The sequence below is a fragment of the Amphiura filiformis genome, chromosome 4 (assembly GCF_039555335.1).
Source record: "Amphiura filiformis chromosome 4, Afil_fr2py, whole genome shotgun sequence".
NCBI classification, from domain to species: Eukaryota; Metazoa; Echinodermata; class Ophiuroidea; order Amphilepidida; family Amphiuridae; genus Amphiura; species Amphiura filiformis.
Genome location: NC_092631.1, coordinates 8,377,749 through 8,403,774, shown reverse-complemented (window position 1 = coordinate 8,403,774; position 26,026 = coordinate 8,377,749). Strand labels below are relative to the sequence as shown.

The window sequence follows — 26,026 nt, the reverse complement described above, 5'->3', positions numbered from 1 at the left end:
TTACAAAAATTTATTTTTGTCATTAAAAGAAATTGTGTCTGGCGTGAATTACACTACAATTCTTATTCCTAGGGCTCTTTGATTTCTTTAGATATTTTTTATAATGATAGAGTGAATCCCCTGGCCCTCTATAATTACGCACAAAAGATCGCCTCCCCTTAAACCAACCCACAACCTAGAGTTCCTCATATCATACGTCGAACACAAATAATCGTGATCACACCGTGATCACAAATAAACCCCACAATGATCAATAACAAAATTCACACACTGAATAAACTTGAAATCAATTTTTATATTTTACATCGTTCTGTCCGCATTATCACTTACTTGGTACAGTTCATACATTCTAGGTTCAACAACAAACACTGGAATAATATTTTTGTTATGAAGTTGAGCACTGGTATGTCCAACAGATGGATAATCCTGGCGATAGAATGAATAAGTGCATGACAAAGATGTTGTTAATTAAACCGTTATCAAAAACAATGAGATCTTATCCAATGCTAATTAAAGTACAGATATCAAATTTAATTAAGCTAATAATGCTACCCTTACGTATACACGCGGTCAATACAAATACTTCCAACTAAATTACATGTTACTGCAACCTCAGACTTGATACTTGTCTTGCAATGCGAAATCTGGGGTTTACTCATCTCTACATTACACCCACTGATAACCCCGTTTAAAATGTTTTAAAAACGTTTTGTGTTTGCTGGGATGGCATAGTCTAGACATACAGAAACTACTGGAATTCTCAACTTAATACTTAAGCTTCACATTTTAACGCAAATTTTTGAAGCTAAAACCAATATTTCCTGGATGAAAACGAAAACACTTGCTGAAAAACTAAATGAAAGGTCTCTGAACCTTTTTGTTCCTACCTGATCAGTTGATTTGGTATATTCATTCGTAACTGGATCCAAGTGACACTCTCCATCATTTGGTTTAGAAATCCCTGCTAACTAATGGGGGAAATAGAAGAGAGAATACCATTAGATACTGATTTACTAATACAGTTCTTCTTTAATGTATTTGAGAATTTACGTTATTTCACAAATAAATAAATTTACACACCGAGTGTGCATTAGGCCTCGTATCCATAGGCTGTTCCCTTGTGGCGTGTGCCCTTGTTCCGTGTTCACTTGTTCCCATGTGACCTGACACACAGACAACGAACCTTTGTTTTGCTTAGCATGATGCAGTCATGTCTACAGTAGAATTCATCTCGACCTTTGCAGGACTTAACCCCATTAAAAGCTATTAAACCAAGATAACACTCATTGAAACAGCTCAACTGATTAAATCGGATCTTCTCTGGTTGTGCACAAGTGACTGTTTTCATGTGCGATATCGCAATAAAGCTGGTATTCATAGCTTCAGTTGGGTAACCGATTATAAAGGAAACGAAAGGAAACAATGTTATGTGTGGCTTTGTTCACGAAATCAGACAATGTCGTGCTTTTTGTAAACCAGCATTCTTGAAAATGAGCAACATAATGATTTTTGACTTAACACGGTTTAGAAATAATTTCTTCATATTTTTGGTGTTATCTGTCGTTTACATGTCCTTCCTAAAACACAAAAGTACGACCCTCTCCAAACACCTAAATTAGCTAAAAATTTAGGACATGTTACAAAACTTTATTTTCTAGAACCTATTTAGAATAATTTAAATGTAGCTTTTACCGGTTTTTTGTGGCATCCTTCAGAAGTGAGCGGTCCGATACCAATATTTTCGGTCAAATCTCCATTCAAATAACACGGGAGTTGGCTAGCTATGCCTTGCCCTCACTCATATTTTACAAAAGTGCGACCATTTCTGAACATCTAACCTAGCTGTAATTTTAGGTCATGTTAGAGAAATATATTTGCTAGAAGTTTTGGAGAATAAATAAAATATTGGCTGGTTATTTTTCACACAGTGATGTTAACTAGGCAAGTGTCCATTCTCCCAACATACATCATTTGTAGGGGTCACGCGTCAATGGTGAGAGCACTGTGTATTGTGTATAGGAAAACGGACAGTAACTGCAGTATGGTGGCCGCTACGGTTCGTTGTCTGTGTGGCAGGTTACATGGGAAAAAGTAAACACGGAACAGGGGCACACGCCACAAGGGAACAGCTTATGGATACGGGGCCTAAGGCCTCAGTATCCATAGGCTGTTCCCTTGTAGCGTTGTTCCATGTTTTTTTTCATGATTTGTTACCACAGACAACGAACCTTTGTTTTGCTGGGGGGCCGTAGCAAACCAAAGGTTCGTTGTCTGTGTGGCAGGTCACATGGGAAAAAGTAAACACGGAACAAGGGCACACGCCACAAGGGAACAGCCTATGGATACGAGGCCTACGTCTCTGGTTTATACAATGGAATAAGACTCTGTTCTCCACATTGTTCGCTGTCAGTGGCATGTTCAGCTCAGAGAGCCACACTTATTATATCGCTGTCAGATTCCAAGACATAATAACCCCCTCTACATTACATTATAACCACAAAAAGTATTTGGGGTCTAAGGCGCACTGTGACATACTATTCTGACACTGTGAAACAGTGGCGAGAAAAACCAGGGAGAAGCAATACATACTTTTCCGTCTCCGGCGAAATGAAAGATGGCGTCAGTTATGAAAATAACAATGCGTCGAGAGCGATTTCTCCAGCCAATTTGTTCCTGCAAAAAACAGAGGTTATTAAAGTTATTGATTTATTGGTTGTGGCTCCCTTTCCATATTATTTTTTATCTAGGTCATAAATATCTGAAACAATCAGGTAATTTCAATGCAGTTCATTGGTTGAAAGCTGGGTTTCATGATTTTCAGAACCGATACATTAAGGGCTCGGATAGCAACGTTTGCACAGTATTTTTGGGACATGAGAGTACGAGCACATCAGACATTATTGCATTCTGAATACGAGGGATGTCCTCCTGAAATTCGCGATATAATACAAATTTTACGGCAAATTATTAAAAATGGATATTATTTGATATCTAACAGTCCTCGAAGTTAAAGTGTATGTAGCTAGGAGGAAAAGCCAACGATCATTTAAATATTTTGACCTTTCGTATTGAAGATTTTTTTTTTCAAAAGACCTAAAAATGTGTACATTCGCCTTTTCCTCCCAACTACATACAATTTAAGTACATATCATTATTTTAATTAAGTTTACTTCGCGGACTGTTAAATATCAAAAGTTAAAAAATATCAAATTTTAATAATTTCTCACAAAATTGTTATCATATCACGAATTTCAAAAAATCTAAATTATTTGATATCAGAAGGACATTCTTAGTATTCAGAATGCAATTCGATATGTCTGATCAGAGAAGATGTAATGAAAATGTCCCAGAAAAAATACTGTGCAAACCTTGCTATCCGAGCCCTTAAAGGCCATCCTCCACACAAACGGTATTTGCCCGAATTGAACAGTTTTGTGTACAGAACGTATTTGCATGCATGTCGTTCGTTGTGTGGCCCACTGAGATCAATGATTTTACTGGGCTGAGATTTTCTGTTTCGTTTCGTGCGCAATATGGCCTTGTCATACGATTTTCTGCGAATTTATAGAAAACATATCTTAACCTAAATATGAAATCAAATCTGGAGGGGCACTTTTCAAGTAAAAGTGATTTTTTAGGTTAGTTTTTGCCACTGTTTTTGTGCCAAATTGAACAGGTGTGTGTACAAAACGTATTCGCATGCAGCTAGGCCGCAGTGTGAACAAAAATGAAATCATGATTTTGAATATAATTTTTATACAGAAAACCTGACATTGATGAGTTAAGTTTGATTTCAAATCGCTTTTGCATTTTCAAAAGTGACATGTTGGAGGTAAAGACCTTTTACGTAGGTAAGATGGAAATCCAATCTGAGAGCTAATTTGATTTATTGATAGAATATTGATAGTGATGATGATGATGATGATGATGATGATGATGATGATGATGATGATGATGATGATGATGATGATAATGATAATGACAGTAATAGTATATCTTGGTGTAGATTCATTACATTCGAAAATAAGGTAGTAGTAGCAGCAATAGTACTAGTTCATCCACCCACATACCGCACATACAGCAACTTGATTCAGAGCATCTAAGCCTCCTTCGGGTGCATCTAATCCTGTTGATACATTCGCTCCTGCAACAAGACTCTGAATAAAACAATAGTTTTATCTTAAGAAAAAAATTTTAAAACCCGCCACATCATATATCGCTGTGAATTTTGCAGAATGCCAAATAACAATTTACTATGAACCGTCCCTTTTGCGCGATTCACCGAACGCGAGTATGGCGACCAAGGCAAAAGCGGCATTCACGGTAAACAAAGTCGGTAACGTCGCCTTCTTTTGATAAAATAATACACTACAATAGGTTTATAGTTGGATGTTATTCGGTAATATGCCGCACAGAATTATAGAGTAATAAGGTCAGTGTTGGTGTGCTGTTCCTTCAAGCATATCGATAGACCAGTTGCTTTATATGTGTATATAAACGCCTCAATGAGTTTTGCTGGAAATCTCCCCAATGACTTTTGCTGGAATCATCAGGGCCCCCGATTCTACTGGGCCGACCTTTGTTTCATTAATTACGCTTCTATTTCAGAACTTCTTGGCTTGGTACGTATAAAACCTGACTGTTCGGGGTTCTACCAATTCGTAAAAAGTTGCGATTGGCTTAGTGTCAACATTGATTGATGGCTTCATCTCCCATGCATAACCAGACTAACATAAACTGAGCTCAAAAAGAAACTTATAATTTTTCACAAGGTCATATCTTAAAATCTTGTCTATCAAAATGAACCAAAATTACACACAGGATTACTATCATACTCTACTCTAAACACATGTCAGTAACCAAGCAGTTTTCTAACTGACACAACAGCAAAATGCGCTGACATGAAACAGCTTCCTGAACAACATTCGCAGCCCAATAATTGGCACCCGGCACAAAAAATCTGTGCGAATAAGTACAAGATCCCTGCACAGATGATAATTCCCAAAGAGTAAGTGGAATAGTGTGGAACAAGATCTGTTTCTTGAAGAAAGTGCGTGAAAAGCAAAAAGCAGCACCACTTTGTCATCTGTGCAAGGATTTTGTATGCATCCTCACAGATTTATTGTGCTGGGTGCCAAATATTGGGCTATGAAAGTGGTCCAGGAAGCTGTTGCGTTACAGTGCATTTTGCTGTTGTGTCGGTTGGACAACTGATTGGTTACTGATATGTGTTTTGAGTAGAGTATTGAAGTAATTCTGTGTGTAATTTTGGTTCATTTTGATGGACAGGATTTTTAAGATATGACCGTCTGATTCACAAGTTGTGTCAGTGTATTTTGCTGTTGTGTCAGTTGGACAACTGCTTGGTTACTGACATGTGTTTTTAGTAGAGTGTTGACGTAATCCTGTGTGTAATTTTGGTTCATTTTGGTGGACAGGATTTTAAGATATGACCGTCTGATTCACAAGTTGTGAAAAATTATAAGTTTCATTTTGAGCTCAGTTTAGTTACTTAGCACTGATGGATGGCAAGGTATTATAGACAATACTTACCGAGAACTTGCCGGTTTCGTTCGTAAGGGGAAGGTGGTTTTTAAAGCTGTATGGAAGCTCACATCCTAGAGGACCAGGACAACACGCATCCCGTTCACAACTATATCAAGAGAGAGAAAAAGCGGAGGGGGGAGAAAGGGGAGGGAGGGAGAGAGATATTAAGAAAGAGAGGAGAGGGGTAGTGAGAAAGGAGAATGTGAGAGGAAAAGCACCGTGTAAATTATATAACTGAAAATGTTTTTAAATTGCATTGCATAGAAAAACTATAAAACACATTAAATTTGTATAGCTCTTACGTATCTTGGGAAGTTATAAATGGTAAGACAGGCTTATCAACAAATGACCCAAATCCTAGATGTAAATCGCCGCCCAAGCTGTTCTCCAGAATTCCTGATAAAGAAAAAGGAAACAACACAAGTTGCTGTATTAGCGCTTTGACGTGCTTGTCGATTAAAGGAAGATGACCAGTTCAATAATCTCATCAGCATTTAATCCACACCTTTTCTCAATCAAAATATATACCGGTAAATGTTGGCGTCAGTGAAGGGCCCATATTTTATTATACGTTTTGCTTGGATTTGTAATCCAAACATTTTAATGGAGTTAAATCCAGCAGGAGGTACTTAATGACCACATGGGTATGCTCCCCCTCAAAGACCCCTGTTTTTGGACCGCGCAGCTCCGAAAGACAAAACATTTATGAGCCCATGAGCCGTAGCTTATACTCTGAATAGTACGGTACGATAAGAAGTAGTTTATTTACTTAAATCATCACCAAGTTGTGCAACGTTTGTGAGATGTTGTAACATAGAGTAACTCAAGTCCATGAGACAGTATACATCCAATGGATAATCGTTGGCCAGGCGTACTTTCAATGTTATCACTTGTGGTTGACCTGAAAAAGTTCAAATTTCATTTATAGTAATAGAAGTAAAAATCTGATTTCATTCAAAGAACCATCAGCACACCTTTGTTGATTCACTCGTACCCGTTCGCTCGTTCATTCATATTCATATTCATATTCATATTCATATTCATATTCATATTCATATTCATATTCATTCATTCATATTCATTCATTATTACTTAAAAGTAGGTTGAAGATGTTTGGGCCACTCCATTTTGAACAGCGTTTTTACAACTTCGCCAGATGTATTTTATACCATAAGGTAGCCCATTAGTTACGTCCAATAGAAAAATGTTTCATTTTCAAATTACGCATTGGAATAACCTGATTGCCTGTTCAAAATAACTCCAAACATCCTCTACCCCCACCCCTTAGGTACAAAATGTACATCTAAGAGTATAAAAATCAAATGGAAAACAATTGCAAAGTTACGGTGGAAAAGGCTTCAAAGGCTTTCCTGAAATAAAAAAAAAACCTTCCTGTATTAGAGAACAAACCAAAAGATTTATAACATCCTATAAACCTACATGTAATTAGTTTTGTTTCATAGCTGAACCTTTCCCTCCTCGTCTGTAACGAAACCGGAAGTGTTTCAAAATATTTTTGATGTTTTACAAAATGGAGGAACCTCTCCCTTCCCTAACGAAACTAATTTCGTTTGTAGGACGTCACCAATCTTTCTTGGTTTGTTCCCTGATATACAATGATAACTTAATAAATTCGTATATGGTCGAATCCAACCAAAAGTGTACACGGCATGTTCAGGGCCATAACTTAAAAGTATTAATCAATTGGCATTCGTTTTTGTATTGTGTTTATTCGCCTTGATCATACGCTTCGCGCCATATATAATAAGACCCCTTCTGTGAAAAAACTTAGACACAGAGACCCCAAAACATGCTATTTTTACCCATTTTTTCAAAATATTTCTTAAAGTATTTTTAAAAACATCTAAATCAGTTATGAAAAGAAGTCATTGCATTGAATCTAAATTGATTTCCTGAAAGGTGTGTATTCAAAGATTGCCTGTTCAATTTTTCACATATTTGTACATAATTATGAATTTTTTGTGATAATTTTTTTGAGTGGTATTTTTTACATTACCTACGAATACAATTGTTCATAGCACTACATATATCTTTAAAAAATGGAAATCACTAATAAATGCGCAATTGATACAAGCTTTGATATGTCCAATACTGAAATGCATTGCATTCGGACATCTTTATTATTGTATTTAGCTGCCAGAAATTCTAAATGGCACAAAGGTAGGTTTGGTAAAAAATATGCATTACCTCCGAATACATGTTAAAAGCTGTGTCATTTCCACAAAGTGAGAGAATAGTAAACAATAGTTAAGCAATAGGTGCAGGGTAATACACTCTTTATTTCTACCAAGTTTCAATAGCCTGCGTTTAAATATTTCTGAGATGTCAACAATAAAGCAAGTATTCGTAGGTAAATTTCGGTAACCGAATGTTACATACGAATACAATTTGACATCATGACAGTATTGTGAAACAACGCCATTCATGCCAATGCCCATATTGGTACATAACGAAGGCCTGTATGTTTGCTATCAAATCATATGTCAATGAAAGTTGCGAATTCACATACATGCCCACCATGCAAAAGTGAATACGGCTTAATTGTTGAAAAATATGTACTGAAATAGACGACGGTCTGCTCATTTAAAAGAAAAATCAGATTCAAAGAAGATTAGAAGGGGATAAATACTTGAATTTGTCAACTGTCATGTGTGCTTTATTTTAAATGTTTACCGACCTTCTGGTTTCTGAGTAATTTGTGTCCAAATTGATTTATTCGAAGGTAACTTTTGACGTTTTCGCTAAGGTTACCTACGAATACCATGGAAAAAACGACTGTTCTCATTGTCTCATGATCTAAACAACATAATGATGGACCCTGGTATAAAGCTAATTGTAGTTGCCCTCAAACGAAAGGCCACAAGACGTAACTGACTCCAAGATGGACTTCACAAGTCTGCAATAACGGTTTTAAGCGATTTGTGTGCAATTAAGCAAATTAAAGTCACTTTAGTGCCTTTGTTTCTTACTTACAATCCTCTTTCAACCGCTGTGAACCGAAATTATTAATTCGTGATAGGGTCTAAAGTATCAATAAACGCACATAAAGAAAATAATACATTCAAAGTGCTTTATAAAATGAAGTTTTGATTGCGATATCCACCAAAAGTCTAATTCTTACCTACAAATACTGAAATGTTACTTACGAATACAGCATAATACATGACATTTGTAATGAAGTGTCCCTACCAATGGAAATTAATTGTCAAAAACTTTAAGCGGTACCCCAGGACACTATTATTACCCATATACGGATTCATTCAACAATTATGTATTATGTAAAATTGCTGATTAACTACTTGTATATCAAAATGAAGTGGTCAAAATCTTGCTAAAAGCATCAACAAAATTTTGATCTAAGGTAATAGCATTTATTCATTTGGACGTACCATCTGAAAGAGATCTAAAAACTACCATTTTATTAATTCATTACCATAATAGCAACATTTAAACCTCTAAACTCAATATACCGTATTCACTCGATAGTTAGCACATGTGCTTCCTATCGAGGGCTTTTGAAAACGTGCAAAAACGAAAAAAAAATGAACAGCGCCATCCACAAAAGTGACAAAAGTGTAAAGGGTTTTGAGCAAATCATCGATACACATAGCTATATACGAACAATTAAACCTACAAATTTGTGTGTTAACTACATTAGCTCAGTTGGTAAAGCGACAGAATTTGAATCATCTTAAGAAGAGCGAACTGAGCAGGAGTTCGAGGCTCGTTATAAACTTTTCCGTTGTTTAATTTTTATTTTGGGGTTTGAGCTTTTCTTGATAAATTTAATCTTTTTTGCTTTGTTTTTCATTTTGTTTCTTTATTGTTTCTTATTTGCTTTATTTTGTTTTGTTTTTTCTTTTCTTTTCTTTTTCTTCTTTCGTTTTTGTTCTATTCATACTGGGGTCATGGGTTGTTTATTCAACAATGTAGTTGGGTATGCCCTCAATGTTAAAATGAGGTGGTCATGGTCCTCTTTGCCATTACACGCTACAGAAATTCCATATTTTCAAAGGCTCTGATGATGGTTCCTTCTATCAAATGACTATCATTGAAGACTGAGTTCCGCAGTCTATTTCAAAATACTGACGTTTTACATGCGACTTAAACTGCGACTTAAACGTGATATGGACATGCTTTTTAACCGCAAAGAAATCTTTTGCATTTTATAATTTTAACCTTATCCATTATACTTTTATGATTTTGTGCAATACGAAAAATAAAAAAACAAAGAGCGTGTTTATAGTGAGCCAGATTATGCGGTACTGAGCTGGACTGCCACGCAGTCTATATTTGTTTATGTTTTACTAACCATTGCAAATCTAGACTGCGCGGTAGTTTAGCTAAATAACGGAAAGATTGTCTCACTATAAACACGCTCATTGTGTAACATGTAAAATCCCGCTCCGATTCAATTGTGCCTGTTACATTGTGTGCTTTATTGAATCAGGGACCATGTATAGAGGCCCTGCATGAAATTATCAATTGGCTCCAGACAAAGGATTTGAACCGGTGTCCTTCACCGTAGTTATAGCGGAGTGCATGCAGTCCATTCAATCAAATGTTGTCATCTTTGATCGTAGTGCAGGGTTATGTGTGTGAGACGAACTGTCACGGTAGATTGCAATCATGCTTTTATTGAATGCATTTGAGTAGTCCGCCATATTTACGGGATGATACGTCACATGCAAGGCCTCTATATAGAGGGACTGTAAACGGCTTCCACCCATTGAGCGTGTTTATAGTGGTGTACGGTATTTATACGGTATCTTTATACGCATATGGGATTAGGCTGGAATGTGACATATCCGTTATCTTGGCTGTTTATAGTGGCGATCAATAGCGCTATTCTGAATCCGAGGTGGTTGAACTCAGCGTGTTCGAGGTCACCGCAATGCAATGTGGGAGACACAAATATGGTGCCAGTTTAAAATAGTGTGCCGTCGAAACGATACCGGCCTACTTTTTAACATTATTACTACAGTACCGTACCATATTTGTAGCTGATGTGTTATTACAGTGACAAATTTGAGCTCGGGGAGTTATCCACTTCCTTGAATAACGGTATCGTTAATCCTTGTCTGTTTATAGTGGCCGTATACGGAATGAATATACTGCAATATCCATCGATTTCGAAGGATATCAGTTCCGTATAATATGTGCGGCAAATAGCGCTATTGGTCTGTTTATAGTGGCGACCAATACCGTATAAGATGTACTTATACGCTAAATACCGGATAATCTGGCTCACTATAAACACGCTCATTGTACCATGCGAGTTGCTGGTTTACAAATTATCCTCAGTTGAGCAAGCATGAATAATACGTTGATAAATAGACCCTGGTACGAATCCAAGCACAGTTACAACACAGCGCGTGGCTTGTCTTGTACATTGCGAAATGAGCATACATGTTTGCCTATAATGACAGACTCTAGAAATGCCAACATAAATCTTCAAAGAACATCATCTTAAGAATTATTTCAGTATCGAAATCAGTAGGAATACCAAGCGTACGGTGTACACATTCCAGAAAAAATATAATTTTGTTTGTTCTAGTATTCTGTATCTCCACAAAATTATCACATTTTGTCTTCAAAATCCTATGTAAATGATTTTCCATGCTACACAGAAATTGTGTTCGACAAAGGATAGACATTTTACACAATTTTACATAACTTAAAAAGATATTGGAATATTTTGATGTTTTTTTATATTTAGTAGGGCAACATGAGTAAATAATAAAATTCAAACATAGCGCACTCGGCGCAACTCGCATACAATCGAAGGTCGAAAAGATAATCTGATAACAATTGCTTGACAATAATCTGTTTCCAGTCCCTGATTAAATGGCCAAAAATACGCCAACAATGACATAACAGCAAGCCAAAGACGAATTCTGATCACCAAGTGGGTTGGAGAAGTATGGAAGGACATTACAATGAAGGGAACCAGACCTACTGTACATATTTCGATGAGCATAACAAACACCAATTCGTGTCGTACACCTTTGACATGCATGCATTCTTTTGTCGAGAGTGACATGGTCTTTCAATTCGTGCCGAGTGTCCTTGTCAGACTTGACTATGCATCAGTGGTCATGAAAGGATTCAATTAACCTCTGCTCCTGTAATCACAAGCAATTGTCTGAAATAATTGCTCCTCGGAGATGTATCATGATAGTCATATAACGACCAAAAGATACTATGACTGACTATCATTGAGCGTGTTTATAGTGGTGTACGGTATTTATACGGTATCCTTTTACGCATATGGGATTAGAATGGAATGTGACTTATCCGTTATCTCGGTTGTTTATAGTGGCAACCAATAGCGCTATTCTGAATACGAGGTGGTTGACTCTGCGTGTTCGAGGTCACCGCAATGCAATGTGGGAGGCACAAATATTTTCACAGTTTCAAATAGTTTGCCGTCGCAACGATACCTGCCTATTTTTTAAACATTATTGCTACAGTACTGTACCATATTTGTAGGTGATGTGTTTACAGTGATAAATTTGAGCTGGGAGAGTTATACAACCCTGCTCCACTTCCTTGAATAACGGTATCGTTAATCCCTGTCTGTTTATAGTGGCCATATACGGAATGAATATACTGCAATATCCATCGATATCGAAGGATATCAGTTCCGTATAATATGTGCGGCAAGTAGCGCTATTGGTCTGTTTATAGTGGCGACCAATACCGTATAAGATGTACTTATACTCTAAATACCGGATAATCTGGCTCACTATAAACAGGCTCTTCGAGGACTAAGTTCCGCAGTCTAGGTGAAGCTGAGTCCTATCAAAATCAAACAGGAAACAATTTCGTGCCTAATTTTAACACCGGGATTTTTTTCAAATGTATATCCAAGAACTATGTTTTATTCAACATTTTTTATTCAACATTACTGAAAAAAAAAAGTTTTTTATTTGACCGAGAATTTTCAAAGCAAAAACGCGTATTTCTGAATTGTGCTGAGTTCAACATGTATCGACCGACTTTTAGCACGACTATGCGTAACAATTCGCAAGGGAAATGTTACGTGTAATCCGATTATCACTGTCAGCTGGATCACGCTTTTGAGTTCTGCACCACGATCGATATGATCGCAACACAAAGTCTATGGCATTCAACGCCATTTATTGTTCTATTGTGTCCCAGCAGCTATGTCTGCCATTGAGGTGTAGCATGTATGGGTGTAGAAATGCATGAAATTGGATGTAGGGGAGAAATTTGAAAGTTGATCCAATTATTCGCCAGCGAAGTGTTACGTGTAATCCGATTATCACTTTGTCTATTAGAACGAAATGAGCGTATTTATTTGCCTTCAAAAGGTGCCAAGGAGTTATGTAACCACTCCACTTTTAATCCAACTGATCTCTAATTGTTCCTTTGGTAAAAATAAATAAATAAATAAATAAAAAGCCCACAAAAAAACCTTCAAGAATTGTCAAATGTAGGCCTATATTCGTAGTTAAAAAAACATGGCAGAGAAAAAAAATCTAAATAGTGAAATACTGAACAGATTTGAACTTCATCGAGTCTCGAAGTCCGGCGTTTTCCAAACTGAGCTAATGGGGTTCAGACATACATTTGCAGCTTGAATTGTTCGTATATAGGTATGTTTTGAATAAATAACCCATGATCCCAGTATGAATAGAACAAAAAAGAAAGAAAGGAGAAAAGAAAAGAAAAGAAAAAAACAAAACAAAATAAAGCAAATAAAAGACAATAAAGAAACAAAATGAAAAACAAAGATTAAATTTATCAAGAAAAGCTCAAGCCCCAAAATAAAAATAAAGAAACGGAAAAGTTTATAACGAGCCTCGAACTCCTGCTCAGTTCGCTCTTCTTAAGATGATTCAAATTCTGTCGCTTTACCAACTGAGCTAATGTAGTTAACACACAAATTTTGCTCAAAACCCTTTACACTTTTGTCACTTTTGTGGATGGCGCTGTTCATGTTTTTTCATTTTTGCTAATTTTAAAAAGCCCTCGATAGGAAGCACATGTGCTAACTATCGAGTGAATACGGTAGATATTGTTAAATCGCTCGTGTTACCTACGAATACCCGGGTTTCTTCACCTTTTCATTGTATAAAGCGTTAGGTGTATGCGTATAATTCCTAATATTCTTGGAAACATATATCCTACTCGTTCTTATACAATGTGTAAATTGATTCATACTCATTTGATAAATAAAATACAGAAACTGACCTAAACTTCATTTTCAAAAATAAACTAGCATAAATTGACTAAGATCATATTGCTCGCGTTATAAAAATAAAAACAAATATTTTCTGGTTGAGCTAGCATTTTCCTTAAACCCTGTGGTCTACATAATACACGAAAAAAGCGTTAATGGGAATATTCCATTTGTTTTAGGTTGATTAGTATTGCGATAGTGAAAGCATCCTAGTGGTATTCGTAGGTAACATTGGGTTTTGATGTCACATTTACTATCACACGTCCTGGATTTATTTTTCAAGATTAGTAATGGCACTTTTGGTTCCTATAAGGCCAATATGTCATCAATCAATGGGCAAAAGGAAAAAATTGTGGAGACATTTTTATTTCGGACTTTTATTTTTGGCCCGTGGACACTTTTGGTTGGATTCGACCATATATATATGACGATGTGGAAACCAACCAGCTACATGCATCTATCCAACAAACACAAAACAGAGGAGAATGGGCTAACTCTGGTCACGTTCAATATTTACGCCAGGGGGAGTGGCAGTTTTGACCAAAAAAAATCGACATAAAATTAGCGTCAAGTACAAAATTCAGACTTCCCCTCAAGACTAAAAAAATAGGATTCCCAACTTAACCCCCCCACCTGCGTAAATACTGAACGGTCACTTACCAACTATTAATCTGACGCGTGCTTCTTGTGGAGTAAGTTGAACTGCTTGTCCAGTGGGAGAATTGACATTATCTGTTAGTTCTGGTTCCTGTTGAAAAAACAGAAATACAAACTATCGTGATTACATCATTAAATGATGACACGGTATAAACAGTATTCCAATTAAGTTCAGAATTCTTAAAGCAAATCCAATTTTGATGTTACATACCTCGATCAATAACAGTTTCGTGCTAACACTTAGCACTTTTTCAAATTGAATGACCAATATGCACCTCGACGGCTGCTACCTGCTGGGCTCTTTGGAAGAAACTTTTTTCACGGCAGTGAAATGATGCCACTTGCACCCACATCTCATATGCACAGTTTATCCCTTACATATCCTGTGTCTTGAATAGCTATATAGCCCACCAACCATGTGCTTTAAGAGGCTAGGAAATAATTCCTAATATCTCATACCCTAGTTTGTATGCCTTTATCTAATCTTGCCACACATGACAACTTACTAATTAGCCCTAACCCGGAAAAGAGTCTGTCCAGGAGTAGGAATTTTTAGCCTTTTTAGAAACATGTTTACAATTGGCTTATAGCCATCACATGCTGACAATACACATAACTGATTGGTTAATCAAAACTAGCAGGGTCATTGGCGAGGCCTGATTACAAAGTAAACATATCATCATATAGAAAACTGTGCAGCAAGCGATTTACTTCAGAAAATTACTACATTGCACAAAACTAAGTCCATTATCTATACTCTATAGTTAATTGAATGTTAGCTAATGTTTATTGACTCTTGTAATAACCCATGTGTAGGCCTATAAACCTGTATAATATTGGTGTTCATACATATCCCTGACCCTGACAAAAGCTAGCAAGAGCAAGCTGTGTAATTATTTTGTTTACTTGTGATAAGATACAATTTTCTTTGTAGTTATAGCCACATTTGTTTCCTAGTAGGTGACTTAATAAAATTCCTTTAAAAAGGAATGGGCGCCCAATGTGAGCTTGATCGTGATGTGGTAAATTTCACGGTGTTTAGATTTGGTATTATTATCTCTTGCAAACCAGGTGACACCTCATTATAGAAATCAGACCTGTCGATAGGTTGTAAGAGGGGATAGCCTTTTCCAGGCACGAATTGGGCCATATATAAAGAAAGTTTTGCTACTTTGCAACGCAATAAAAACCTAAATGCAAAACGAGATCCTGTAGGTAGCTCCCGAGGTGGCTTAAAAAACTAAATGCAAAATGAGGTTTTTAAAAAATATTGTTTTCCAGAGTCAAGACGCAGGTATCATTATTAAGCCTCATATCATTTATTTATTGTTGAATAAGTGCAGAGTAGGTTAGATATGAATATTGAATGTTAGACCAAAGTAGCTCAAAGTACATGTACTATACACCTGATCCGTGAACTTGTCTTTTTTAAAGACAAGTTCACGGATCACGGTTCACGGGAATGGTTTGTTTCTCACACTTTATCTAACACGTATTTGCAAGTAATGATATGGCTCGTGAATGTCACTCTTAAATTTAAAGGACGGTATATCAGTCTACATATCGTTCTGATAATAATCCTGTATTTCGCGCTATCTGCAGCTTTGATATTCTGTTGTAGAAAGTTGCTACGAATTCTTCAAAGCGCATACGAGAAACTACGAGATTTAAATGTTATATTAACATGATGAAGCGAGTATGTTGTGCACAATGTAGTATTTCAAAATTCACCATACACATACCTTTATGATTCTGACATACCCGCTACGAGATACACGTTTATCACAACCTCTTCTCAGCAGATTTATAAGAGAATCACACCTAATTCCTGAAAAAGTCTAGTAGGATATAGAACAGCAAATTGTGTTATCAACATTACTTAACAGGTGCAACTGGACAATTCATGCACCGACAATTTTGAACAACACTTTTCAGAGCCACCAATTCTCCATCAGGAATGCCATCAGGAACGATATATTAGTTTAAACGAGTCATTTCAAGGCCACCACGGCAAATGATAGCATATACAACAAGCATTATATATTCGTCAGCCTATACAAAGTCATACTAATTGCGAGAACAAAATACAAATTATGGATCAGGCATGCATTTAAACATATTTGTGACCGTCCACGTCGAAACGCTCGTAAAGTCGGCCCCTGCATGGTCAATTTTGTTTTCTTCCGTGTTTAGAAAATATATATCATAAGCTTTACAATGATATATCATTTGACTTCAAACAATATCCAGAAGCGGAGTTATGGCTTGTTAAACTTTGCTCCTTCAGTAAAAGGGTACATTATTTTGGTGCTACACTATTTCTCTTTTTCCACATCGCTAGTATTACATATCAAATTGTCATAATTGGCGGTCACTTCAAATCATCCCCAAGTCAACGAGGTTCAGGAATGTCCTCTCATTGTTGATTGTTAGTTAACCCACCACTTGAACAGGATTTGGCCAAAGCAAACAAAGACTAGAGCTATTTACTAACTCTATACATAAGTATAAGCTTATTATCCTCTTCAACAATAGGATTTAAGATTGGCGTTTGACTGACACTAAAATGAGAAACATGTAGGACAAACATTAGGTATATGAATACAACCTTTATGCACATTTTGCACTGTAACTCGAAATACAATTTGCCGATTTACGAGCGGCTTGAGATGGATGGTCACATGTGGTCACCAATCTTTGCACAAGAACAAACAATAATGATACAAATTAAAGGGAATAATCCCAAATAATTTGGGTGGTTACGTAACTGATGCATGCTTGAACCACATTTTGTACTTTGTTTTCGAAATTACAAAAAATAACTTAGGCAATTATCGTAGTAGGGTGACGATATATTATATATAATTTGTGATACTAGCCTCATACACCTCATCACACCATGTACAAGATGGGTCGCGCAAGATACAGTCCCCACAACTCATGGCTCCCTCACAAATGTTTTCTGCATAGCATGTACAAAATGTATAACAAAAGTATAAGTGTTCTTTAAACAAGTTCATTTGGAATGTCAGATTCAACTGTTAACATTGTACAATTCCAATGGTGTTTCACTAAATAATATCTTTGACTAACTCATAACGCCATCTACGGCGGTTCCTGTCGCATATAAAGGAAACAGTCAAGTGCGATGGGTTACCATGCCAGTCTGATGAAACCACTAGTGTAGTGGTGAAACGTCACTCCAAATGGGATTTTAACATCTCCATTTTTCTTGGAATTGTATAAAAAGAACTCTGTTTAAACAAAGTGTTATTCCACTTGCTATAGGCTGTCGAGTCCCAGAGGATATGTACGCGATGTTTTAGTTATTTAACATGATATTTAAAATGGCTCGGATTACAATTATATTTTCGTTAACGTTAACCGAACGTCATTCGTACATTCTTAGAATCACGTAGCCAATCCAAAAAGCCGTTTAGATGCTATGAACAAAAAAGTGATAGCCTCATGTTCAATTGTGGAATACCACATACCATTCTATGGACGTTGTGAAAAGACATCAATACTTCTATATCAAACCGCTAGTACATTAATTTACCTTAAAACTTGTATCAGATTATTTTGGTACAGGCTTCTGTCATTCAATGTGAGGTATACAATTAACACAATTATGAAACAAGAATTTGTCTTTAAAAAGACAAAGTTCACGGAACAGCAGGGGTGGAATTTCGCGGGAGTCTGAGAGTCGACTCTCGCAGAGACTCCCGTAAAATCCTATTGCGAGAGTCCATGTGGACTCTCGCTGGAAATGATCGGATCAGTGAACTTACGTTTAAGTTCAACACGCCTTAAAACTCAAAGCCTGCAAAATATAAAGGAAAAGTCGCCAAAGATGCAATGACATATGGAAGTGAGAGTATGATGACACATAATATTAAAAACTTAACTTTGTTAGTTTATTTGTTAGTTTGTTTGTTTGAATGCATTTTACGTAGGCCTACATATAATACCTTTTGGACTCCCGCAAGATTGTACAACGAGAATCCATTTACGGGAATCCATGGACTCTCGCAAAACTCTCTTGCGAGAATCCACTTGGACTCCTGTGGCACTTTACGAAATTCCACCCCTGGAACAGGTGTATAGTACTTTGAGCTACTTTGGTCTAACTTTCAATATTCATATACTACCCTACTCTGCACTGATTTGACAATAAATAAGTGATAAATAATTTTCAGAAAACCTCATTTTGCATTTAGGTTTTGAAGCTACCTGCAGGAAACAAATTTGGCTATTATACGAAGAAAATTACATGAAAATGTCTATTGTATCAGCTCATCATGCATCAGATGCTATTTCCCGTTGGATTCCCATTCCTTTTTAAAAGAAGTTTTATTTGGAAGCAAATCGCCTGATGTGTTTCAGGCACACTGCATGTCAAATTATTTTGTTGAATAGTTTTCTATACAGATGCTAGACCTGATGATCTCTAAAGTAAACAAATTACACTGCGTTGTGGTCTTGCTAGATTTTGTCACAGATATTTGTCTCATATCCCAGCTTTATGAACACCAATTTAATTAGTTTGTAAAAGATACATTGGATATGTTTATACACACATTGCTTGGTTATTACAAGAGTCAATAGCCATTCAATTAACTATAGAGAATGGACTTAATTTTGTGCAGTGTAGTTATTTTCTGAAGTAAATCGCGTATGAATAGGTTTCTATACAGATATATGCCTAATCACTAAGTAAATAAATTATAGCTAATTATACTGACCAATCAGTTATGTGTATTATCAGCATTTGATGACTGCAGGAAGCCAATTACAAACATGTTTAATAAAAAGGCTAAAAAATTCCTACACATGAGCAGTCTCACTCAGGATTAAATGTTCTAAATAGTAATTGACATGGGTAGCAGGATTAGATAAAGGCACACAAACGAGGGTATGAGATATTAGGAATCATTTCCTAGCCTCTTAACCACAGAGTTGGTGGGTACAATAGCTATTCGAGACGCAGGGTATGTAAGGGATAAACTGTGCATATGAGATGTGGGTGCAAGTGGTATTAACGTTCACTGGCGTAAACAAAAATCTGACCATGTCCATTATAAAAGCACGTGTAACATAATGAGTTGATATAAGATCAACTCATTAAGGGCTGGGTATGAACGTTCGGACAGTATTTATTTTGGGACATTAGAGCAAATCAGACATATCGAATTGCATTATGAATACAAAGAATGTCATTCTGATATCAAATAATTTTGATTTTTTGAAATTCGCAATTTAATACACATTTTATGGCAAATCATTAAAATTGATATTTTTGATATTTAACAGTACTTGAAGTAAACTTTATAAATCTGATGATTTATACTTAAAGTGTATGTAGGTGGGATGACAACCCGACGATCAATTGAAAATTTTGACCTTTCGTATTGAAGATATGGATTTTTTTTCCCAAAACACCAACAAAATTAGGTCTTTTTGGGAAAAATCCATATCTTCAATACGAAAGGTCAAAATTTTCAATTGACCGTCGGCTTTTCCTCCCTGCTACATATACTTTAAGAATATATCATTAGATTTATATAATTTACTTCGAGGACTGTTATATATCAAAAATTTGAAAAATATCAAATTTTTATAATTTGTCATAAAATTTGTATTATATTGTAATTTTCAAAAAATGTAAATTATTTGATATCAGAAAGACATGCTTCGTATTCAGAATGCAATTCGATAGGTCTGAGGTGCTCTCATGTCCCACAAAAAATACTGTCGAAACGCAATAAACGCTCATTTTAGATCCCTTAACTGTAGCTTCCTTGTTGAGAAATTTGAGATGGATAGGATAGGGTTATGAATGTCATATCGCCGCTTACCTGAAGGAATTTGCTGACAATTATACAGAGCTGGTACGAAATTAAGTACGACCAACGCCCAAAAAACTGCAGTATGTGTCATGATGATCGAATCTAAAAACATGCATATTTTTAATTTAAAGTTAATAAGTCCCGGATATGCTATTAAAAATAACAAAGATGTTTATACATGTATAATTATAGCGAAAATATATTAACGACACAAAATATAACAAATATGACGGGTTCCATGACATGATTTTGAAAGATTTACAAAATATAAGGAGCTATAAGGGTTTAAGTTTTAACTTAAGACCTGTCCCTCAGTTATATCGGATCAGGGCATTTCCCTGATCGAATACATGCACTAGATTTAGATTTTACATGAAAGTTAATTTGACCACATTAAAATTATAGACCTTTATCTGTACTTGTTTCCTGGCAACGATATAATATCACTTTATGATTAACATGAAGTTTAATATAAGTCAAATAAAAACATTAAGTATACTTCAGTGATATACTTACCAATATCTTGAGTCGGAAATACTCTTTAAAAAAGCCGGTGATACAAATTCAGTCGAAATTAATGTATGTTAACTTCTTTGTGTTGTTATCTAGAATATTATTCAATTCACAACTTCTTGTTGAAAGATTCGTTTGATTTTACCGATAACTCTTGACTTGGCTAGCTTAAGGCGAGTGGGATGGCAGGAGCCACATTTTTCTAATCTTCGCCATTTAATTAAAACACTCACACTGTAGTGTAGGCTTATGTTTAATATTGATATACTGATCTTATCACTGGAAATGCGTCAAAGAAGCCAATAATCACATTATATTGTGGTGATCGAGTTAAGGCTAATAATCAGTAGCGTAGCCAGCGGGGGGGGGGCAGGGGCAGAGTGCCCCTGACAAAAAAAAAATGAAAGAAAAAGACTCCCTCTGACAAAAAATGAAAGAGAAAATTAGGAGGGCAAAGGAAAAGAAAAGGGCAAGGAGCCCTTTTCTAGCAAAATTCAGGGCCAAAATAGTGTAAAATACACAAATTTTCCGCGCTACGCGCGCACATTGTAAAAATAAAGCCCTTTATTAGCCGGATAATGGGCGAAAATAGTGTAAAATACCAATTTTTCGCGCTACGCGCGCACATCATCCCAATAAGGCCCTTTTCGGGAAGCTCGAAGACGTACAGTCTCTATGTATTGTATGATGCAACTGCAATTTTTTTCGCCTGTGCCCCAAAATTTTATTTTGCCCCCCCCACCCAAGAAAGCTGGCTATGCCCCTGCTAATAATGGGCCTACATCAACACGAAAGGTTTGGGCGTTTTCCCTCTACTGAGAAAAAATGACACTTATTTGTTTATATACCCATTCCTCTTGTGTGTCAGCTTTATTGTCTTAATATTTGAGTACAAACACTGCTAGGTCATGATCCCTCCGACCTGCCTTAACTTGACTGAAGACGGCAATATGCAATTCTACATAAAGGGTGATCAAAATAATGTATTACTTACAATGTAATTTATTGTCTAATAATATTATGTAGGTTCAATGTCGTCTGCACACAACCGAGTGTGGGTAGAGAAAATAGTCTGTTTCAAGTCTGTATCAATAGCATTCCAGTTGACATTACTTGGTTCAATGAGCGGCTTTACCACTGGTTTACTGAAGCACATGGTTCATACACACTTACAATGGTAGACAGTCAGTAAGCTTAAGCAGAGCAGAATTCAACAGTCATAACACACACAGGTAGATACTGATATAACATCAAAATGTGGTGAAATCAAAAGTCACAGATATAAAACCAAATGTACAGTGCTGCTGAAGATGTTAGACTAGGTTTGGTAGCCTCTGGAAGTGATATGCAAAGCTTGCAGTGGGGTTAGACCCTATTTTTTCCAGGAGCAGATTTAGATCAAACCTTCAGTCATGGCAGCCATTTTTTTTTAAGTCATGTTTAAAACAACATGTTAGGCCTACTCGGTAAACCTACAACTCAGGTAACAATATCAACCAATTGTCCAGGCAAAAAAACGTTACATTTTTCCGAAGACCTTTTGGTTGAAAAGTGGGGGATGAGGCTGTCGATCAGGTCACCCATCTTTAAGGAAGAAAAAGAAGCACACCACTCTTCGCCATACATACATTCTCCCAGCCACATTTCCCTAACATAATATGATATTAAAAAAAAGAAGGAAATTTAATTAGGCAGAGGCGGGGCTCGAACCCACGCTGCACTGCGCCGCTATCACGTATACCATATGACCAGCGCCTTAGACAGCTCGACCACAAAGGACTTGATAGTGTCATCGTGAAAATTTATACATATAATATTAATAAATCGCAACTTCATTACTACATCATATTTTGGAATTTTATCTGCTTAAAACATTAATGTGTATTATAATAAAGCTACCATTATTTATATTGTTGAAGTCTCAAGCGCATAGAGACAATAAAGGTTCGTTCATACTACCACCGCATTTGCGATGCGTTGCTTTGCGATGCGGTGCGTTGTCGCACCGCATCTACTGCATTGCGATATCGCAATAAAGTTAAATACATTTTAACCTGGAAATGCGACGAGTTGCGTTGAGTTGCGGCAAAAGTAATCGATATATCGGCATCGCAAAGCAACGCATCGCAAATGCGGTGGTAGTATGAACGAACCTTAATACGAGGGTCCTATGAATAGGCCTACAAACACAATACATAAAATCGATTTTGATATCGGCCACGTGCTCTGCTGTGCATGTGGTTTCCCGCAGTGGCGGAAGTTGTATTACGAAGTGCATCCGAACTCCATTTTGAAGCAAATGCTTTTGACAAGGCATTGGATTGTTCCAGTTTGCATCCTAAAGGTTCGTTCATACTACCACCGCATTTGCGATGCGGTGCTTTGCGATGCGGTGCGTTGCCGCACTACAAACTACTGCATTGCGATATCGCAATGAAGTTAAATACATTTTAACTTGGAAATGCGACGAGTTGCGTTGAGTTGCGGCAAAAAGTAATCGATATATCGGCATCGCAAAGCAACGCATCGCAACTGCGGTGGTAGTATGAACGGACCTTAAATCCACATTAGACCCCTAATTTTATTTACGAAATCAAAAGATTAGATTATCATAACAATAAAACGGTAATCTTTTGTCGAGTCTAATGTGAAAATTACATTAAAAAAATTACAGTTTTTACAGAATTAATTTTCACTTAATTCCAAAAAAAAAATGGCGTATATAAGATTGAAATAAATTCTCTACCTTCTATACTAGATCAATTGTGACGCAAGTTGTTATCAAAAATTGTTGTGATAGATGTACAGTTAATATTCATATATTCCATTACCTATCTGATGGTACAGTTTTTACACAGAAAATATTTATTTGAAAAACCTGCCACTCGGCTTTTTCCGGAAAGGTCACAGGGTCGCCGTGACCTGTGCAATAATTACAATTAAAATTTTTCTTATTCTAACAGCAAGCGTTTCTAAAATGCAGTATGGCGAAATGTGGTGTAAAAAAGAAGTAAAGCCACTTCCAACAAGCAATTAAACAGTGAGTGCGTGTTCCGTTCTCTGCTATTTATATAAGCTCCCTCTTGTGAATAAAATAATATATATATAGGCCTAGATAATATCGTTTTAAAACTTATAAAGTGATGCCTACGAAAATACTGATAGCCAACCCTTTCGTGTGGCAAAAATGGCGGGAAAATAGGAATTCATTTCTGATTTTGGACACCACTTCTTTTCAGACACCCTGTAACTCTGTAAGTCTCCCATCCGGTGTGCGGTAGAAAGGTCTTGAGTTCTCTAACCTCAGTTCCGATCATTATTATAAGCTATTCGCTACTTGCACGGTTCCGCCATTATGCACTATGTGCGGGAGAGCCTCGAACTGGCAGCATACATGAAAGGAAGAATTATGTAACCTTACACAGAACGTTATGACTAGTTCAATTCCCATTCATTTATGCTGCCAGTTCGAGGCTCTCCCCGCACATAGTCACAATGCGGAAGGCAAGTCTATGTCGCTACTTGCACGGTTCCGCCATTATGCACTATGTGCGCCTCGAACTGGCCGCATACATGAAAGGAAGAATTATGTAACCTTACACAGAACGTTATGACTAGTTCAATTCCCATTCATGTATGCTGCCAGTTCGAGGCTCTCCCGCACATAGTGCATAATGGCGGAACCGTGCAAGTAGCGAATATTAATAGTATTTGGCACACTGCCTAAAATTATAGGCCTATAAGCCTACATGGCTCGGTAATCATTTGGGTGGTGGGTAGTCCGCGACGGCGTTTATCACATTATTAAATTGGAGCTTGTTGGGAGTGAAAAGACCAATTATTCCATTTGGCAGTATTTGTTAATTTCTTCTTAAAATAGAAAATAGAAAATTAAAAATTTGGCAAAAAACAAACAAACAAAGGTACAGTAGTATTGACAAAGTTGAAGCCCCATTCAAAAACACGTAGTTAATTTCTTCGTGATCCTAGCATTCTCTTTTTATAACATTTTTCAGTAGATCCACGAAAAAAAGCTTATTCCCAAAATTTCAGTTGATTCCGATTTTGCGTTTGCGAGTTATGCATGATTATGTGCATTACACTGCTCCATAGGCCTATGCCACCTTTGTAATTTCGTTCTGGTATACCAGAACGAAATTCAAATTTAATTTGACGATATTTTTGCTAAACGAATTAATTAGAAAAGTGGGGGATGAGGCTGTGGATCACGAAATGCCCTTTTAATCAGGCCCGTAGCCAGAGGGGTGTGGGGTGCGACGCACTCCCCCCCCCTCCAAAATGCCAAAGGCCAAACAATTCCCCTTTTTAGCCCAAAAAGTCCCATTTGCGAGCGTAGGGAGCAAAAAAAAGAGGTTTTTTATGCCTTTTTGGTCCAAAAATGTCCAAATCCGCCCCAGTCCAAAAATGTCCAAATTTTGAAAAAAAGTTCAAATTTTTCTTAATCAGCACCCCCCCTCCCTCCCAAAAATAAATCCTGGCTACGGGCCTGCTTTTAATTATCATATTTTGTCTTTAATAGGGCTCGACTTTCGGCTGAATCACTAGCAGGCTATACTAGCACATCTATGTCTGAATTTTTATGATTTTACGATCCTCCGGTTGAGCAAATCACTGAATTGGCCTTTAAGGGTTGAGTTTGACTACGGTATTCTATACTGACCAGCCAAATGTTCTGTATGATTTTTGTTTATATACATGTATGGATTTGATTAAAGCCCAGATTAATACGTTCAAATTTGTTATATTTTAATGGAATTCAAAATTCACACTCAAGAGTATCTCATCATAAAATCATTAGGCCTGTGACATCATGCTCAGTGCCGTGGTTAAAGGTAAAGGAAGGTGACCCGATATATTGGAAAAATTGAATTCTTTACAACTTATGTATATTACATAAAATGTCCTCCCTTTCAAGCATTCATTTTCCTTGTAATTGTGACTAATTCCATTACGGAATTACTACACGCTACATTTATATAGCGTAACACTGGTAGTCTACAGTGTTTTTATAATCTCTGTAACCATATCAAATAAAAAATCCAATTTTTCTCATTAACATAATTGAAATGAAGAATTCAAAACTAGTGTATTTCCGAAGACATCATCAAAAAACTGTGAAATTAATTTAATCTCAAATGTGGTATACCATAGTCGCGACTAATTTGACAGTTTTTTATGATATTTTCAGAAATATACCGATTTGGAACGC

General features: G+C 36.5%; 1 protein-coding gene across 1 annotated transcript in view; it reads right to left on the bottom strand.

The window, feature by feature from the left end:
• LOC140149667 (integrin beta-1-like) overlaps positions 1-26,026 on the bottom strand; it is a 31,386-nt gene that overhangs the window by 4,098 nt on the left and 1,262 nt on the right. The window contains exons 2-10 of the mRNA XM_072171746.1: positions 16,177-16,272; positions 14,438-14,525; positions 6,317-6,448; positions 5,850-5,943; positions 5,554-5,653; positions 4,071-4,157; positions 2,590-2,673; positions 888-968; positions 331-426 (exon numbers count right to left, since the gene is read on the bottom strand). Coding sequence (XP_072027847.1) covers positions 331-426; positions 888-968; positions 2,590-2,673; positions 4,071-4,157; positions 5,554-5,653; positions 5,850-5,943; positions 6,317-6,448; positions 14,438-14,525; positions 16,177-16,272 — 858 coding nt within the window. The remainder of the gene's footprint in view (positions 1-330; positions 427-887; positions 969-2,589; positions 2,674-4,070; positions 4,158-5,553; positions 5,654-5,849; positions 5,944-6,316; positions 6,449-14,437; positions 14,526-16,176; positions 16,273-26,026) is intronic.